At 34.1% G+C, this 18550-nt stretch overlaps 2 protein-coding genes across 5 annotated transcripts; both read left to right on the plus strand.

The window, feature by feature from the left end:
• Position 1: 1 nt before the first annotated feature.
• LOC145330256 (sialin-like) lies at positions 2-13880 on the plus strand. 4 transcript variants are annotated; one of them, XM_080174881.1, is made up of 13 exons: positions 2-167; positions 635-747; positions 1024-1170; positions 2157-2255; positions 2672-2899; positions 3675-3783; positions 4070-4212; positions 5317-5475; positions 6542-6637; positions 7310-7378; positions 7865-8029; positions 11372-11652; positions 11927-13880. In XM_080174881.1, the coding sequence occupies exons 1-12, from the start codon at positions 127-129 to the stop codon at positions 11617-11619; spliced, it is 1617 nt and encodes a 538-aa protein (XP_080031007.1). In that variant the 5' UTR covers positions 2-126; the 3' UTR covers positions 11620-11652; positions 11927-13880. The 4 variants fall into 4 exon arrangements, with proteins under 4 accessions (XP_080031007.1, XP_080031008.1, XP_080031009.1 ...); XM_080174882.1 differs by having other exon boundaries at positions 12046-13880; XM_080174883.1 differs by having other exon boundaries at positions 12065-13880.
• Positions 13830-18533, plus strand: Prosalpha5 (proteasome alpha5 subunit). Its single transcript, XM_080174889.1, has 8 exons — positions 13830-13959; positions 14416-14544; positions 15065-15144; positions 15556-15711; positions 16141-16252; positions 16793-16858; positions 17236-17313; positions 18293-18533. Exons 1-8 carry the CDS (start codon positions 13891-13893, stop codon positions 18329-18331), a joined length of 729 nt encoding a protein of 242 aa, XP_080031015.1. The 5' UTR covers positions 13830-13890; the 3' UTR covers positions 18332-18533.
• Positions 18534-18550: the final 17 nt, after the last annotated feature.

Raw genomic sequence — 18550 nt, forward strand, 5'->3', positions numbered from 1 at the left:
ATGTAAATAGTATGAGTTGACAAAGGGCCTTGCCCTGCATAATCTTGTTCTATATGTATTATGATAATATTAGTGGTACAGGGATAGATCAACTCAATAATAATAAGCAGCATAACTGGATCGAGAATGGCTGAAGCGGATGAAAGAACGTCACTTTTAACTAGGAGGTAAAATTTTTTTGAGACTTTGGGCTGATTATTACTTAGTCCTCAAAGTTTTATAACAACGCATTCTTATTAGTTGGTTTAACAACTTTGGGGACTTATGTTTAATTTTGATTGGTTGGTTCATTAACTTAAGTGTCCCAACGTTTAAACGTTGACTGTAGTCTACGAAAGGAGTAATTTTGTGTATCATCATTGGGGATGTATTGTTCATCTATTTACCGGCTATTGTCTTATCTATTTACTAGTTACATATTTTTGTGTGTCTTTCTGTCGGTCATGCTTAAAAGGACAAAAACCTTTTTGTTGGGGAAATGTGATTTTCTCAACTGTTATTTTAGATAGACAGCTGCAATTTTTATTTAAGATTTATGCGCAATCGCATCTGCTCTGTACATTTTTGTATGTCTTTCTGTCGGTCATTCAGTTCAAAATGACATCAGTGTTCATGTAAACTATTGTTGTTACAGGGTATCAGTGATCCCCCCGGAGGAACCGCGATGGATCAAGTGCAGATATGTGTTCTGTGTCATGAGCTTTCTAGGATTTGTAAATGTTTATGCCATGCGGGTCAATCTATCAGGTAATAATAACTAGGGATGGAGGGGACATTGGGCTGTTTATTACACTAGTCCCCAAAGTTTTACAATAGCGTTTCTAATTTGTTGATTTAATAACTTTGGGGACTTGTGTTGAATTTTTATTAGTTGTTTCATCAAAAAGAGTGTCAAAACGTTTAAACCAATAGGTAATTGTAATCTACAGAAAGGGCAATATTGTGTATAATTATTTGGGATAACTCAACCCACAACAACGATACCTGTTTTAACATGAAGCCTATACCTATCAATCTATTTAGTTGCCATAGTAGCCATGGTGAACAACACCGCTATTTCTCCCAACTCCACGTACAACAACGATACCTGTCCCAACCTGGAGCCTGTGCCATCAAATTCAACACATAATAATGGAGATGGTCCCTTCAATTGGGATCCTGAGGAACAAGGTACTATACAATTTTTTTGCCGCCATATTTTGCTGGAGCCGTTATTTTAGTTAGAAAACAACTCCGGCTCCGGGTTAGCTAAAATAAGAAATTTTTATTAATTATAATTTGGTGACTCTGTGTCGTATGCAAATGCCCCTTTTAAGTATTTCAAGTTTATCTTTCAAAATCAAACGGCTCCGCAACGCTGCGTTTCTGGTAGTGAATAGGTATAGAGTTCCTACGCTTTCTAAATCATTATAAACTGTTACATGCCTAAAAAAGAATAGAGATATCCATTACCTACTGACAGACGTATGGACCGACGTTAATTATAGAAAAGCTTCGCTTATAAAAACGTTACATCAGGTCAATTTGATGTTTTCACAGAGAGAGGCATTTTTTACACTAGTCCACAAAGTTTTAAAATAACCTTTTCTTATTCGTTGGCTTGACAACGTTAATCAAGTTTCAACTTTTAATTTTAATCTACAGAAGGGGTAATTTTGTGTGTCATCATTATACATCATTTTATCGGCCATTGTCTTATCTAGTGATGGCAATCCGTCGAATTTTTGGGCCGGATTCGGATTCCGGATTCTTGAAGAATCCGTCAAAAAAAGTGGCGTATTCTTGCGGATTCCGGATTCTTAATTTTGGCGGATTCGGATTCCGGATTCTAGCAATATTTTAAAAGGATTTTTAAATAAATTTAGTGCTACATATGTCCTAAAAATCAATGTTCTTGGTGTTCTCTATAATTCACTTCCGAGAATCGAACCAGATTTTAAAAGATATTATATATATTATATATTGATGAAAATCTTTGCCTTCAAAGAGGAGGAGTTGAAAGAAAAAGCTCAAGACGCTAATTTTAGCCTACCAATAAGAATCCGGAATCCGCTATTAAAAAACTGATTCCGGATCCGGATTCCAAAATTGGCCAAAAATTGGGCGGATTCCGGATACGGATTGCCATCCCTAGTCTTATCCCAGTGTTTTTTTAGGTTTGATACTTGGTGCTTTCTTCTATGGGTATGTGTTGACCCAGATTCCTGGGGGCAGGCTGGCGGAGTTATGGGGTGGTAAATGGCTTTATGGAACAGGTAAGATAGACAGATAGAAAGATGGGATAGATAGATAGTTAGACAGACAGAGGGGATAGATAGATAATGTGTTGACCCAGATTCCAGGTGGTAGGAACTGGTAAGTTAGATAGACAGACAGATAGAATCTAAATCCTTTTGTTACCGCTGCTCTTGTTTTTTGTTTGGTAAGAGAATAGTCATTTATCGCATCGTATTATAAACAGCTTTCCGTTGAAATAAAAATGTACAATTATAAGATAAAAAACTAGTGTTGTTAGCCCCGAGATGCCAAAGGCACAGGCTAACAAAACAAAACTGTTATTAATATTATGATTGTATATTTTTATATTCGTAGAATGACTTAGTACCAGTTCCAATCCAGCGCATATTAATCGGTTTAGAAGCCATACTGAAAATAACTTTTATTATTTTAGGTGTTCTTATCACCTCAATTCTGACGCTGCTAACGCCAGCAGCTGCCAACACTGGCGTGGGCATGTTCACAGCTGTCAGAATAATGGAGGGACTGGGGGAGGGCGTCACCTTCCCCGCTATGCACGCCATGCTCAGCAAGTGGGCCCCGCCGAACGAGCGCTCTCGGTTAAGCGGGTGGGTGTACTGTGGGGCCAGTTTGGGGACAGTGCTTTCTATGCCCGCTTCAGGTATTATATTATTATAAAAAGCTGGGATCTAAATGGATAAGACAAAGGTCGATAAATTGATGTACATCCCCAATGATGATACTTAAAATACAAATATTGGTTGAAACGTTTGAACAATCGACTTAATCAACCATATGATCCAATCAAAATGTTAATCCAACGTATAAGAAAACTAGTGCAATTAACAGCCCAATGTCAACTCCCTTTCTGAGAAAAACTAATTTTTTTGAGATTTTGTTACTTTTAGTCTCTTGTAATATAATTGTAAATCTCATTTTTACCTTTCTTTAATTACCATCCATCTCCGCTTTATAAGTATTATTTCAAAAAAATATGATAACTTACATGTTTAAATAATTAAAAGGGGGAGGTCATTTTCTAGTAAATTCCGTAAAGGTGTGTGTGTTATAAGGCCTAAAAATAGTAGTAGAACGATAAGGTGCTCCCTATTGTTCTATTCAATAGGGAATACAAATATATAGAGCACCTTATCGTTCTACTACTATTTTTAGGCCTTATAACACACACACCTTTACGGAATTTACTAGAAAATTGTTCTATTCAATAGGGAATACAAATATATAGAGCACCTTATCGTTCTACTACTATTTTTAGGCCTTATAACACACACACCTTTACGGAATTTACTAGAAAATTGTTCTATTCAATAGGGAATACAAATATATAGAGCACCTTATCGTTCTACTACTATTTTAGGCCTTATAACACACACACCTTTACGGAATTTACTAGAAAATGACCTCCCCCTTTGTAGGGTATATGTGTGATACTTACGGGTGGGAGAGTGTTTTCTATTTATTTGGTCTCCTTGGCATTGTTTGGTTCTTGTTCTGGGCTTGGATTGTGGCGGATAGTCCAAACAGGTGCGTAGCATTTATTTCTTTTATATCTATCTCTATATGCCCCTGGAGGCCTATAGGGGCACTTGTGATGAAACTAAAACTAGATAATTTTAGAATAGATCTTGCACCAGATTATTATGTCCTGGAATAATTTGAAACATAAAGCTGACTAAATTAAGGATTCTCTCTCCTCCTACTGGATGAACGAACTGACCAATAAATGATATCCATGTTAGCAACCTAAATAAACGACAAATTTCTTGTCATAATATCCACGTATATTCTACTCTAAATCCATTAATTTTAGCCATCCAACCATCAGCCGGGGAGAGAAGGAGTATATAGCCAAGTGTATAGGACCTGCGCACAGTGACAAGTCCCCACCCGTCCCCTGGAGACACATTCTTACTAGTGTACCTGTATGGGCTTTGATTTTTACTCATATTGCACAGGAAAATACTTTTTAGTTATTTATCAGAATGGAAAAGTTTTAATGTCTGTTTTGTATGAATGGTTTTGGTAGTTATAGAAAAGAGTTGGTAGTCTAAGGTTTTAATCAGGGATCTAAAGGGATGAGACAAAAGCCGATAAATTGACGTACTTCTCCAATGATGATGCACAAAATTACTCCTTTACAACGTTTGGACACTCAACCTAATGAACCAACCAATCAAATTTTTATAAAAGTCCCCAAAGTTGTTGAACCAACGAATAAGAAAACGTGGATCTACTGCAGTTCACGGTATAATATTGCTAGTAACGAATATTGCCAAAAATCTATGAATTTTAAAGGCTGCTAGTTGCCAAACGGCTGAACGTACAGATCATGCCCGCACACTGTTTCAAGCGGCATAAGAAGGCTTACAAATAATCTGGAATAGCCATAAATCAATAATGCATAATTATCTCGCAGTGCAGAAAAATGCGCGAAAAAGGCCTATTTTACGCGTTTTTTCTTCAGTGAAGCTATCCCTGTGCATCATTGTATATTGGTTATTCCAGATTATTTGTAGGCCTTCTTATACCGCTTAAAATGGTGTGCGGGTATGATCTGTACGATCAGCCGTTTGGCAGCTAGCAGCCTTTAAAATTCATAGGTTTTTGGCAATATTCGTTACCAGCAATATTTTACCATGAACTGCAGTAGATCCGAAAACGTTATTATAAAGCTTATGGGTAGCCTATGTCTCCTTCCTTCCTGGATTTTACCTAGTAATGTTTGTGTGGTAACGTGTGTTTTCTTGATTTCAAAGGCGGTTATTTGGTTAGGGGCATTTTAACATAAACATAACATTATAAAGAACCGTCATAAACCTTCAATAAGTTTTCTAGAGCATAGATAAAACAGTTTTTTATTTATATCACTATATTTAAAATTGAATAGAAAATTATATCAAGTAGTAAGGGTTTTTTGGTTTTCCGTTATTTTAAAATTTAATTATTGGTATGGTTTTAGCATATTTTTTCTGGGATTTCCTTCCCTAAATTATTTAAATAGAACTCGTTTTTTATTTTCTATGGTTTTTCTGATCTAAAAAGTATTGTTTTTTTTGTAGAATTGGGGCTTTTACACATTGTTGACTGAATTACCAACTTATATGAAGAATATTCTACATTTTAACATCAAAGATAATTCAGCAGTTTCTGCCCTGCCGTATTTTCTTGCCCTACTTGTTTCAATTTTATTCAGCCCATTGGCAGATTTTATTATAGGTAAGAGAATATAGTTATTCATCGCATCGTGTTATAGACATATTTCCGCGGATAGTGAACTAAAATTTATAAGATTGATTCCAGTTTTGTTTGCTCTGAGGGGTCGACGGTCTATGCTAACAAAACTGGTATTAATATTAATTTTATTAATTTTTAGTTCAATATATGTTGAAATTTGTCTTTACTTCGATGCAACACATGATTTCATAGTATGTAATGTATACTTGTTACAAATTTCATCTTCAATTGTTTAAAATCAATAGGACAATTCTGACTTACATAAATTAACAAAAAAAAGCAAGTCGTGTCGTACGGACGGACGCACATACCCTGAAGATAGAAAAGCTTCGCTTACAAGAAAGTATTTCTACATGCAGGCATGGGGGCACTACACCCTCCTAACAGAGTTGCCAACATTTATGAAGAATATTCTACATTTTAACATTATGGATGACGCATTTGTATCAGCTGTGCCTTATCTACTATACTTTATTGTTTCTATACTATTTAGCCCTGTAGCAGATATTATTATAGGTAAAACTAGGATTTTAAAACAAAAAAATAATGTCTTTGATTTATTTTATTTTGATGTTACCGTATAACAAGCGTTTGTCGATTCTTCCAACAAATTTGCTTATTGACAGCTGTTGAAATTAATGTATGATCATTTTTATAAATGGATTTAAGTACAAGAAGTTCAAAATATTTGAGCAACATTCTATCAAACATATTAAGGGTAATTTTTGGGGATATTGGAGGTCGTTAGCGAGATCTTGTGGTACAGACAAAGAGACATCATGGTTCTTGTAATGAAGTATGCTCGTCTGAATGGCAAAAAATCTATCCTTTTATTTAAAGTAGTTAAGGTTTTTTTTGGCTGAAGCTTACGATTTAATTAACTACTGATCTGATTTAATTTAGTTCAACTTTTAGGGAACTTCACAGAGCCCTTAGATGGCAGGGGCGCAGCCGTTAGTATATAGAGAATTTAAATTGCTATCTTGACATTACTTTAATTCTAATCAAGATATTATAGAAACTTTAATTGTAATTTTGTTTTATTTAGACCACAGAATAATGGCTAGAAGCGCGACAAGAAAACTTTTCAACTCATTGGGATTCTGTCTGCCAGCCATTTTTCTGGTTTTAGCTGGATACTCAGGTACAATAGTGTCAGGGACATAAAGGGATAAGACACGGGCCGATAAATTGATATACAGCCCCAATGATTACACACAAAATTACCACTTCGGTAGATTAAAAATAAAAATAGTGGTTGAAACGTTACAACATGCAACTTAATAAACCTACCAAACAAAAGTCCCTAAAGTTGTTAAGTAAACTAATAGGAAAGCGTTATTATAAAACTTTGGGGACTAATGTAATAAACAGCCTATTGTCCCCTCTTTCTCTCTGATCTCTCTGAGTATTGTTCTTGGTTATTTTTTTAGTTTAGTTTATTTCCTACGTCTATAAATTATTTTCCAATATGACTTCGAAACCGATTAATATCCGGTGGATTAGAACCAGTTCTTAGCTGTACTAAAAAATCATCTATAGCATCGAATTACAGACAAATTTTAACAAATATTAAAATAAAAATCACATATCAGATATACCTGAAATTTTTAGTGAAGATTCTCATGGCATGATATGCGCATCTAATCTATACATTGTTTTGTCCGTCTGTTTGTAGGTCATGCTTTAAAAGATTGAAACTTTTTAAGGTTTCGTGTTTTTCTTAGAATTTTGGCATATTTTGTCCATTTCATATTTTTTGTGCTTCGCTGCTTATGGATGTTGTCATCCTTGTTATAATTAAAATTTTATTTAGGATGTGATGTAGATAGTACAATAGCATTTCTAGCTCTCGCAGGAGGTCTCAACGCTTTCCAATATGGAGGTACATATATTTAATATTCAATGATGCATGGATCTTGTCACTTTTTAAAGACACTTTATTACAGAGACTAAATGATATTCCTTTAATGGTCCCAGCTTATGTCAATAACGAAATTAATGCGGGGGAAAATCACGAAACCTATACGTGATTTTCAGCTGTCGTTGGGGGGGCAACAATTTATAAAATCTGTCCCCAAAATATTGTTTTATTCCTGTAATGGACCCATTGGTCCGCAAACCAGCAACTAAACTAACAACTTTTTCTTGTCTCTAAAGATCACAGGAACAGTTGAAAGCTATCCATTACATTATCCATTTTTATAAAATAGTATTGTTTATTGTTTGTCCGTTAAGATTTCGATATTTCTTTTTAGTTAAACTTAAATTAAGAACGGGTTGAGGCTATTTCTGTCATTTGAATACAGAGTTTATTTTTTAGTTATTAACTAGGTAAGTTATTTCAAGTTAATCTTATTTAATTTACAAGGTTTTATGAGCACCCACCTGGATATGTCGCCAAATTTTGCGGGCACCCTGCTGGGCATTACCAATGCATTCGCCAACCTGACAGGTTTTCTGGCTCCAGCTTTCACTGGATATATTATCAATCAAGAGCAGGATCTGGGCCACTGGAGATTTGTATTTTTTGTAGGTAAGAATTTATCCATTTTATAGTATTAATTTAAGGATATTTTATCGGTAAGAAAACCAATTTACCTTCAAATACTAACTTATCTTAGTCACCTATTTTTTTTATAGTTAACACAAAATTAAACTTTATTGTTTTTTTATCTACTTGTGGATAAATTAGGAGCCTAAAAAGGATTTTCTTCAAATAAATTAAATACAAGGCTCAACATGTCACATCAAGGCACCGGTGTCCTGGATAGGAAACAGGTTTTTTTTGAGTTACGTATGACAAGACCTATATTTCTATGACCGGGCATGTATGACGGTTCAGCACATAACTTTCATTAAATCACAGCTGATCATTTTTGTGGATTTTTTTGAAAATTACTTTTTTACCCAGATTTTCATAGTTTTTACCCCAAAAATCACAATATTCTCACATTTCCAGCTTAGTTATTCTAAATTCATGCAAAAAGTATAATAGATTACAGCTATAACAAGATCAATAACCTCAATTGACTATTCTAAGATTTGTAGGTAAAGCATAGATCCTGGATGTGATACAAGGTTCCTCTGAGGTTCCACCAAAAAAGTTTAAACAAATCAAAATCAGCAATGATTTTGTACAATGTTTTCATTGTAGTATTGACAAGTAAATCACTTCTAGACACCAAGCATATGGAGGACTGGTAAAATTATTTCATTACTGAAACCAGGGAAACTTGACAATTAGGGTTCCAGCTACTGCCCTGTCTCATTTCTTTATCCTGCCTGCATGATTCGTCCCTACCTGAACAATGCTGTTAAACTTGCAGACCAACATTATGGCTTTCACACAGGCAGGTTCACCACCACTGCCTTACAGAGTATTAAAACCTTAATCAACAACAGCCTAAACAAGAAGAAACCAGTTATCAGAACAATGCCAGTTGCCATTTATCTTTCAAAGGTTTTTGACACTGTAAACAATGAGGTTCTTCTGCATAATATTAATGCACTAGACTTGAAATCTAAATATGCGTAAAACTTGCCAAACAGGCTGACCTACAAGGAGGGGTCCTATACCATATACTATTCAAACTGTAAATTTCTTAAATGCCAACAACTCACTCTAATTACATCTAGTTTACTCTTCTGACAACTCCAACAGCATAGGTCCCCTTATTTATCCTTACGTCACATAAAATCTTACTTAGCAGTTCTTAAAAGGACTCTCCACAGAAAAATCAACTTTGGATTTTTGAAAATCTAACCTGAAACTATTATTCTCTCTTCAATTTTAGGCATTTTTGTTTTTGTGGCATCGTGATCGAAGCCCTTTGAAAATTTTGTCCGTCGCCTATTTGTACTGCCGCTATAACAATATATACTACACTTTCCTCCACTCAATATATGTTTGCCGCTAAAGAACATTTGCTCCATTGCAACCGGCCGCTCTATGATTTATCCTCTTCCTTGACTGGACAATCCTGCCGCCTCCATTTTGTGTTCGCCTCCGCCAAATATAACCATCTTTTGCCGCAGTTGCCGCATTCATCGCCCTTCTCCGCCGCTACTCCGCTATACATTGCGTACGTCGCTATACACAACACCCCCAGCCTCCATTTAATTTCTGAACAAGGGAGAGGGGAGCATGTATTAAAAAGCGATGAACAGCGGAGTAGCGGCGGAGAAGGGCGATGAATGCGGCAACGGCGGCAAAAATAGAAGCTAAAAATCACTAAAGCAGCACAAATTAAATGGCGGGAGGATTCACTTAAAGGAGGTAAAAAATTTCAAAGGGCTTTGATCGCGATGCCACAAAAACAAAAAATGCCTAAAATTGAACAGAGAATAATAATTTCAGGTTAGATTTTCAAAAATCCAAAGTTGATTTTTCTGTGGAGAGTCCTTTTAATGATTGGTTAAAAGCCAGAACCCATTCATTTCTCCAGCCAAATCATCTACAATAGTCTTTACCACTTTTTCGAATGAAGCAGGCACTGTAGTTATTGTTAAAACAGTACCATAAGTCAGACATCCTAAGTTCTTAGGTATTACATGTGACAATCTTTTCTATATCGACCATCTTGTTAAGGAGCCTAGAAACAAACTAAACCCTAAAAACAAAATGCTTTAAGCTCTCTCCACCAGAGGAAGAAAAGTAAGTCATAGTAAATACATAAAAAGCAATTTGCCAGTCCCTGATATTCTACTGCATTTCCATATTTAGTAATGCCAGCTGGGACAGCCTACTGTTTGCTGGAAAAGCTGCTCTGAGAATAGCCATCTACAGTCACATCATGAACCAGGAAGCATTTGTTACCAGCAATTTTCTACCATGAACTGCAGTAGATCCAAAATCATTACCCAGAACAGCTAACACCACCCAGTTCCAATATTTTCAGGTTACAATGTTTACCTGAATACCTTAAAGGCCAGAGTAAACAAGAATCTGGTGCAGTTTGTGTCTGACACTGGCAAGAATTTCACATAACCACCATCATTTCAACTGCAACCACAACCCATCAAAACCTTTAAAATCAGCCACAATACTGAACTGACTGTTTCCAATGATGATGAGCAGGAACAAACAATAACACAGGAACTATTTAGACATCAAGTCAGCAATGAACCAATATTGAGCAAGATAACTTGTCAATATTACAAGGAAAACTTTATACAGAATCATTGCTGATTTTGGAGCATGTTAGTTTAAACTTCATTGGTGGAACCTCAGGGGGACATCTTATTATAGCCAGGAACAATGCTATAACAATTCATGAGGCATGCATGAGGGACTTAAAAAGTGAGTATTTTTTTGTGTTGACTACCAAAACCAGTTTTGTTTAACTGTTTATTTCAAAATAACAACTTCAAATAACTTTTACCCAACTTCTAGACTACAAATCTTAGATTAGTTAATTGATTCTGAAAGATCTTGTTATTGATAATAACATAATCTTTGGTTTAGCGTTCATCTATTATACTTTTATTTGAATAAATTTAGATAAACTAAGCTGTAAATATGAGAACATTGTGATTTTTTGGGGAAAAACTATGAAAATCTGGGTAAAAAAGTAATTTTCAAAAAAATCCACAAAAATGATCAGCTGTGATTTAATGAAAGTTATGTGCGGAACCGTCATACATGCCCAGTCATAGAAATATAGGTCTTGTCATACGTAACTCAAAAAAAACCTGTTTCCTATCCAGGACACCAGTGAAGGCTCACCTATCCATTTTTTAAAGTTATAAAATGACAGACCTGACTATTGAAAGTTTAATGATATTCTAAAAAAAAAAAAATTTCCTTTACTTTATTTTACATTTTCAATAAATAGTTCTCCATCATTGCTTTTAATATGTGAAACTTTTATTTCAGCTTCGATCGTGTATTTCTCTGGTAACATGATATATATTGGGTTCGGCAGCATTAAAGAACAACCATGGAATAATATTCACAATAGAACAAATAGCCAAGAACCGGCAAGTGCCCAGCAAGAAGAAGGGTGGCGTGGTGGGGAGAATGGGGAAGTACAGCCCCCCACGCTGACATACATACAGATACAGACCTCCTACACCCGGAGCTATGATCCCCTGAGTGGGGCTAGCGAGCTTGATATTGATTAGTAGGTACCTAGTAGATTAAGGTTCGAATTATAGGTAAAATATTTTTATCAGTGCAGCTACTCTATAACTATTATGTCCGTATGAACACGTCGCTGGATCAACGAAAATGCATTACATACGCAGAAAAATTAGTAAATTTATAGGTATTCAATGACTCTAAATGCCTGTTTTAAAAAAGCTAGGCTTTTTTGTAATTAGGGTCGGTCCGTCCGTGCTAAAATTGAAGTATGTTCTTAATTAGAATACTGTATTTAAGCAGTTTTCAGCTATTTTTTTCGACTTGTGATTTTGTATTTTGCTTATTCAGTTTTGACACTCAACAAGTGTTGAAGTTCGCTTGCCCTACCACTTCAGAGCGTCGCTTTTATGGATGTTATCATCCTTGTTTAACAATGGACATAATTATTAATTCTTTTTTTCTACAAGCTACGTTTTTCATATTTAGTACCCTCTAATAAGTTTTATTATTTGTAAAAATTGTACATAAATTGATTCATTCGTTCAATTTGTTGATATCATATTATATGTATTTTTTACTTAATAATTTCAAGGCTGTATTCAACTTATTTCATAAATCTCATAATTGAATAAATTCTCATATTTATATTTTATCCAATTTGGGGGGGGGGGGATTACTGTAGATATCTCGTAGCTAATGTATGTAGGAAATATCCTAATAAAGAAAAAGATCTCTATTCAGCTAAATCTAAAAATTTAAACAATATTCTTTTAATGTATTATTTACGAGATATCGACTATATTCACTTCCCCTAAAAGTAAGGCGTTGTGCCATTTAAATTAAATTAAAATCCATTCAGAACATTTGATTTTAACTTAAGGATTATGTAATCTATTGATTAAATAGACATCCCTTTTTAAAAAGACAATGTGTTTTTATATGATAATATTTTTAACTTTCATTAAACTTTTATTATTTTCTCTATTTATGTAAAAATTGCATTTGATTTTGTATACTTTTTATGTATTATTTTGCAAGAGCTTTTTTACTTGAATTGTTAAGTTTAATATTAAGGTTGTACTTTTGGGTATAGTCCCTTTCGTGACATCGCCTCTTAAGGGGCGTTTCGTCGTATTTTCACAGTAGCTTTTCTAACCTATCAAAAGCTACTGTGAAAATACGACGAAACGCCCCTTAAGAGGCGATGTCACGAAAGGCACTATACCCGTAATTTTTAATTTTTACTTAAAAGTTTATTTTCACACCGAAAATCTCATTTTCTTGTCATTAATGCAAACTCCGGTTGAAAAATAAGGCATTCAAATTGTCAAATATAAAATATTAGTTTTTAGTTAGTTAAGTATTAATGTAGGGAAGGAGAATTGACACATTAGCGTTAACTAAGCTTAGGTAGGGAGGGAGGGGACTTTGGTCTGTTTATTACAGTAGCCCCCAAAGTTTTATAAAAATATTTTCTTATTCGTTGGCTTAACAACTTTGGGGACTTAAATGAATTTTGATTGGTTGATTCAATAAGTTGAGTGTTCAAACGTTTCAACCACTAATTACAACCTACAAGAGGAATTTTTTTTTGTCATTGGGGATTAAGAGATATAAGTTTTCCGGAATTGTAATGTAGGGAGTAGATTTGAAATCTGCATCAAATTTTAAGGATTTTTTATAAAATTCGTTTTTTGTATAGTTCTTTATCTAAAAGCGGAAATACAAATTAAGTTAATTAATTTTGGCATCTGTGATTGGTGGATTTAAAAAATCTGCGCTCTGATTGGATGTCGTACATCATTCAACCAATTAGAGCGCAGGTAGTTTAAAATCCACCTATCCTATTGGTCAAAATTAATTGACTTAAAATGTATTTTCGCTTTTAGATAAAGAATTTTACAAAAAACGAATTTTATGAAAAATCCTTAAAATTTGATGCAGATTTCAAATCTACTCCCTACATTAAAATTCCGGAAAACTTATATCTCTTATTGGGGATGTACATCAATTTATCGCCAGTTGTCTTATCCCTTTAGGTCCCTGAACTTAACCTCTCTTAATTTCCATTTAAACTAAGCATATACGCAAATGCGTCAAAACTCCTTAGCCATCTATTTATTTTTGTATAATGTATGTACTATTATTAAATATTAAAATTGAGAGATGTATATTTTTACAGTAACTGCAATGATATTAATTATGTATGTATATAATGTACTATAATTTACATTTTGTTTGTCTCACGGGGTATCCGTGGAAAGCTGTCTATAATACAATGCGATTAATAACTATTTGCAGACTGTCTCAAAATGTTTCTCAACAGATCCGAATACGACAGAGGACCAAATACCTTCTCTCCTGAGGGCAGACTCTTCCAGGTACAATGATAATGCACAAAATTACCCCTTTTATTGATTTCAATTTGTGGTTGAAACGTTAGGACACTCAACTTAATGAACCAACCAATCAAAATGAAAAATGTCCCCAAAGTTAAGTCAACGAATAAGAAAAAATTATTCTAAAACTTTGGGGACTAGTGTAATAAACAGCCCAATGTCCCCTCCCTTCTTCCTTACAAACGAATATTTTAGATGTATAAATAACAATTTCCATTGAGGGCGCAGTCTAAAGTAGGCCTGACCTTTAGACGTTAAACAATGCCACTTAGCATTAAACAAATTAAACTGTGGGGGGATGGAAAAACGACGTTACCGATTTATGTTGAGACCATTAAACAATGGTTGTTAGACTGAAGTGCTTCACAGAATGCCCTTGTATCAAAACAAGTTATAGATAATATAAGTTAAAAACCTTAATTTTCATTTTTTTATTAGGTTGAATATGCGATTGAGGCCATCAAGTTGGGATCTACTGCCATCGGTATCCAGACCAACGATGGAGTTATCCTAGCTGTTGAGAAAAGGATCACCTCTCCCCTGATGGAGCCTACCTCTATTGAGAAGGTTTGTGCTTGTTCATTATTGTTGTTGAAAATAGAGAGGGGAAGGATTACAAAGACAGAATATTTAAGAATGTTTAGGTAGGAAATTCAATGTTCTAAACAATTTCTCTCTATTCTTTTTGAATATTTGCATCTTTTATTTAACTTTCGGAATAGGTGGCTTGTTATCAAACGTTTAGTAGCCGTTTTTGTAGAAAAAAATGTTAAAATATTCTCAACGGCTGTGATTCAGGGATAAGGCACTTTGCACAAATTTGATTAATAATGAATTGCCCAAAAGTTTGCTGATTTGTCCGAAACGGATTCGAATTATGAGATGAAACCGAGCATGAAATCAGTTATTACGGCCGTCAGATTTTGACTTGATTGATTCAAAAAGGGTGCATCATATTCAAATTAATTTCCTTTGATATAATATTACAAGCATCTGAGGATTGTACACAAAATTTTATGCGAAAATTTATAATGAACTATTTAAATATTTGTGAGTTAGGTAGTAATTAAATAAGAATTTGTTTTAGATTGTTGAGATTGATGGTCACATTGCCTGCGCATTTTCTGGTCTAACTGCTGACAGCAAAACTCTCATTGACAAAGCCAGGTAACCTTTGCTTTCTAGTGGAATGGCGGTACACCGATAAAAATAAAGGATCAAACCTACTATAGGACATACAACATAAGGGACATCTAAAAAAACTTACTATGATTTCTTAAACTATGAAATAATAGATGATATCTTTCAATATTTAAATACAAAATCCACCAACAGTAAAACAATTTAACAAACAAATCTAATATATCTAATACACATTGACCTAATAAAATATTGAACTTTACTTCTTGAATAACTTTATTTACAGGCTACAATTTGAAAATTCGTCTGACAGTTTTCCCAAAATCTGTGTTGGCTACCAATGGCAAGGTTTCGAACCCTAATTTTTTTTTACTGCTTTCTCTTACTCTAGCTTCTTTTAATCATTACTTTCTCTAATGTTTGAATCCTCTATTTTAGAGTTGAATCGCAGAACCATTGGTTCACGTACGACGAGAAGATGCAGGTGGAGAGTGTGGCCCAGTCCGTGTCCAACCTGGCCATCCAGTTTGGTGATTCCGATGACGATGTCGGTATCATGTCAAGACCCTTTGGTGTCGCCCTGCTATTTGCTGGGTAAGTTGAAATATATATCAGGGATCTAAAGGGATAAGACAATGCCCGATAAATTGATGTACAATACATTCCAATGATTATAAACAAAATTACCCCTTTTGTAGGTTACAATCAGTTGTTGAAACGGTTTGACACTTAACTAAATGAACCAACCAATCAAAATTTAACAAAAGCCCCCGAGGTTGTTGAGCCAACGAATAAGCAAACGTTATTAAAAAAAACTTTGGGGACTAGTAAAATAAAAAGCCTAATGTCCTCTCCCTCCTTGGTTTTATTTATGTCGATAGAATATTAATAACTACAAACTTAAAAGATTTATCACCTTATTTTTTGGGGGAATCGTTATTAAGCCAGCTACAAAATTCACTTTATTATAGTACATGATAAGCTGGTGTAAGAACCAGGTAATATTAAATCCATTGTTTTCAGGTTTGACGAGAATGGTCCCCAGCTGTATCATATGGACCCCAGTGGAACTTACCTCAAATTTGATGCTAAAGCCATCGGATCTGGAAGCGAGGGTGCTCAACAATCATTGCAGGTTTGCCTTTCTATTAGGTACCCAAAGTTTTTAAGCCGACCGACCAATGTGCCAGCGTGACTATCTCGTAGGGAAGGGTTATTGGGCTAATTGCTGCACTAGTTCCATCCACAGGTATCTAAGGGGATAGGACAATAGTTGATAAATAAATTTATGTACATCTCCATTAATGATACATAAAATGACCCCTCCTGTAGATTACAATAAGTCGTTGAAATGTTTGAACACTCAACTTAATGCACCAACCAATCAAAATTCAATAAAAGTCCCTAAAGTTGATAAGCCACTTAGCCAACTAATAAGAAAACAATATTATAAAACATTGGGGGATAATGTAATAAATAGCCAATTTTCGCCTCCATTTAGTGTAAGAATAAAGTACATCGTTGACGTTTAAGGGGTTTCAAAAGTATCGCAATTCGTGATAGTAAAAAAGTTACCTAAATGAGTAGCCACTTCCCCTCAAACTTTTTCATGTTTACATTTTTAGAGATTTTATTTAAAGCCTTTTACTTAAATGCCGTTATTAATATTTTTTAGGAGGCTTATCACAAGACTATGACCCTAAGAGAAGCTACCAAATCAGCTTTCACAATTCTTAAACAGGTAATTGAAATAAATTTTTAAAATTTTTCTTGAGAGAGAAATGTCTGAAGTGTCTGTCCATTAGTTTTTTTGTTGACATATATTGGCCAATTTTAATCTAATTCTTCTAAAAATGCATTATGTATTATACCTAGTTATTTATTGCATCTCATATAGACAGCTTTACTGGGATACTAAAATGAAAAATTTAAGATAAATACCAGTGCTGTAGGCCTCTTATATTAATTTTTTATTTCTAGAAAGTTTTCCTTTGCACGATATGATACATGATTTTATAGTTATTTTAGCCAGTTACGACACGAGTTTTAACTTTATTAGGGTACATGATAATCTGGTGCAATATCCAAGTAATAATAAATCCATTATTTATTTTGTAGGTTATGGAAGAGAAATTAAATGAGACCAATGTTGAAGCTGCCCGCGTCACTCCAGAAGGTGGATTCCAGCTAATTAAGGTAAATACAGAGATTTACAGGGAGGGAGGGGACATTGGGATGATATTACACTAGTCCACAAAGTATTTTCTTATTCGTTGGCTCAACAACTTTGGCGACTATTGTTAATTTTTAATTTGTTGGTTTATTAAGTTGAGTGTTCAAACGTTTTAGACACTAATTGTGGTCAAAAGAAGGATTAATTTTGTTTATCATCAAAATATTACTTGATTTACTTCTACAAGAGATGCGAATGATAATGAGTATATTTACTTGAAATATAATTCGGAATGATAAAGTAGACTTTTTCCTTTTAAATTTGGTTGAGAAAGATTTCTAACTGAATGGTTTTTTTCAATATTTTATACCTAGCAAGAATAAAGGTACTAAGAAAGAGAGGGAATGTCTGATTGAGCCAATAGGAGAATCGCATCGGAATTTACATTGGATCTCATTGGTTGAAATTGTGTACACATTTTGCTACGAAGGCATGTTTTTTTTCATTTCATACATACATAAAAGTCAGCTGTAAACAGTATATTTTCTTAGTAGAAAGCTTTGCGGAATCAGAATTAATTGCCCAAAAATTTCGTTTAAATTTGAAAGCTTAGTAACGAGGTGGATTCTTTAAAAAAAAGTTAGGCTGGCTACTCGCTGGTGAGGCAAAATTATTTTTGTGAAAATTCCTCCAAAATCGAATAAAAAAAATTACAAAAATTAAATAAAATCTTAAAGGGTTATTAACATATGATTTAATTTGTTTAATTTTTGTAGATTTTTAATGTGCTTTTGGATGATTTTTAACAAAAATAATTTTGCCTCACTATCGAGTAGCGAGTCTATAATTTCTTAAGAATCCACATCAGCTTGAGTCGAAAGTAAACAATACTTTTGTCTGCTAGAAATGTTCCTTCTTAGATCTGACGAAAAAAGGGTTCAGAATATGCTTCTATTCTTCTATTTCTATTCTAGCAAGGTAATAATCATTTTTTATTTTCAGGGTCAAGAATTGGAAGAAATCATTAAGGAGCTGTCCTAAGAAACCCCCAATGATGATATACAGAATATCCCTACTGTAATATCTATGTATTTCAAACCCTCCCCCCTCCCCCCCCCCCCCAATGTCAAAATTCAATTTTGTTTTAACTTATTATTACTGTGCTCGATAATTTATATAATTGTGATCATATAATTTTAATCAGTAAATAAATCTGGTTCACTTTTTATACAAAAAGGAAAAATTCTTTGTGTTTGCTTG

The sequence above is a fragment of the Acartia tonsa genome, chromosome 10 (genome assembly GCF_053477335.1).
Source record: "Acartia tonsa isolate MP-2025a chromosome 10, ASM5347733v1, whole genome shotgun sequence".
Classification (NCBI taxonomy): Eukaryota; Metazoa; Arthropoda; class Copepoda; order Calanoida; family Acartiidae; genus Acartia; species Acartia tonsa.

Bases quoted from the DNA above. Each gene is read 5' to 3' on its own strand.
- Prosalpha5 (XM_080174889.1), top strand. From the start codon at position 13,891: ATGTTTCTCAACAGATCCGAATACGACAGAGGACCAAATACCTTCTCT. The intron at 13,960-14,415 runs GTACAATGATAA...TTTTTTTATTAG, and splicing joins CTGAGGGCAGACTCTTCCAG to GTTGAATATGCGATTGAGGC. The intron at 15,145-15,555 runs GTAACCTTTGCT...CCTCTATTTTAG, and splicing joins ACTCTCATTGACAAAGCCAG to AGTTGAATCGCAGAACCATT.
- LOC145330256 (XM_080174881.1), top strand. From the start codon at position 127: ATGGCTGAAGCGGATGAAAGAACGTCACTTTTAACTAGGAG. The intron at 2,256-2,671 runs GTAAGATAGACA...TTATTATTTTAG, and splicing joins TAAATGGCTTTATGGAACAG to GTGTTCTTATCACCTCAATT. The intron at 3,784-4,069 runs GTGCGTAGCATT...CATTAATTTTAG, and splicing joins GTGGCGGATAGTCCAAACAG to CCATCCAACCATCAGCCGGG.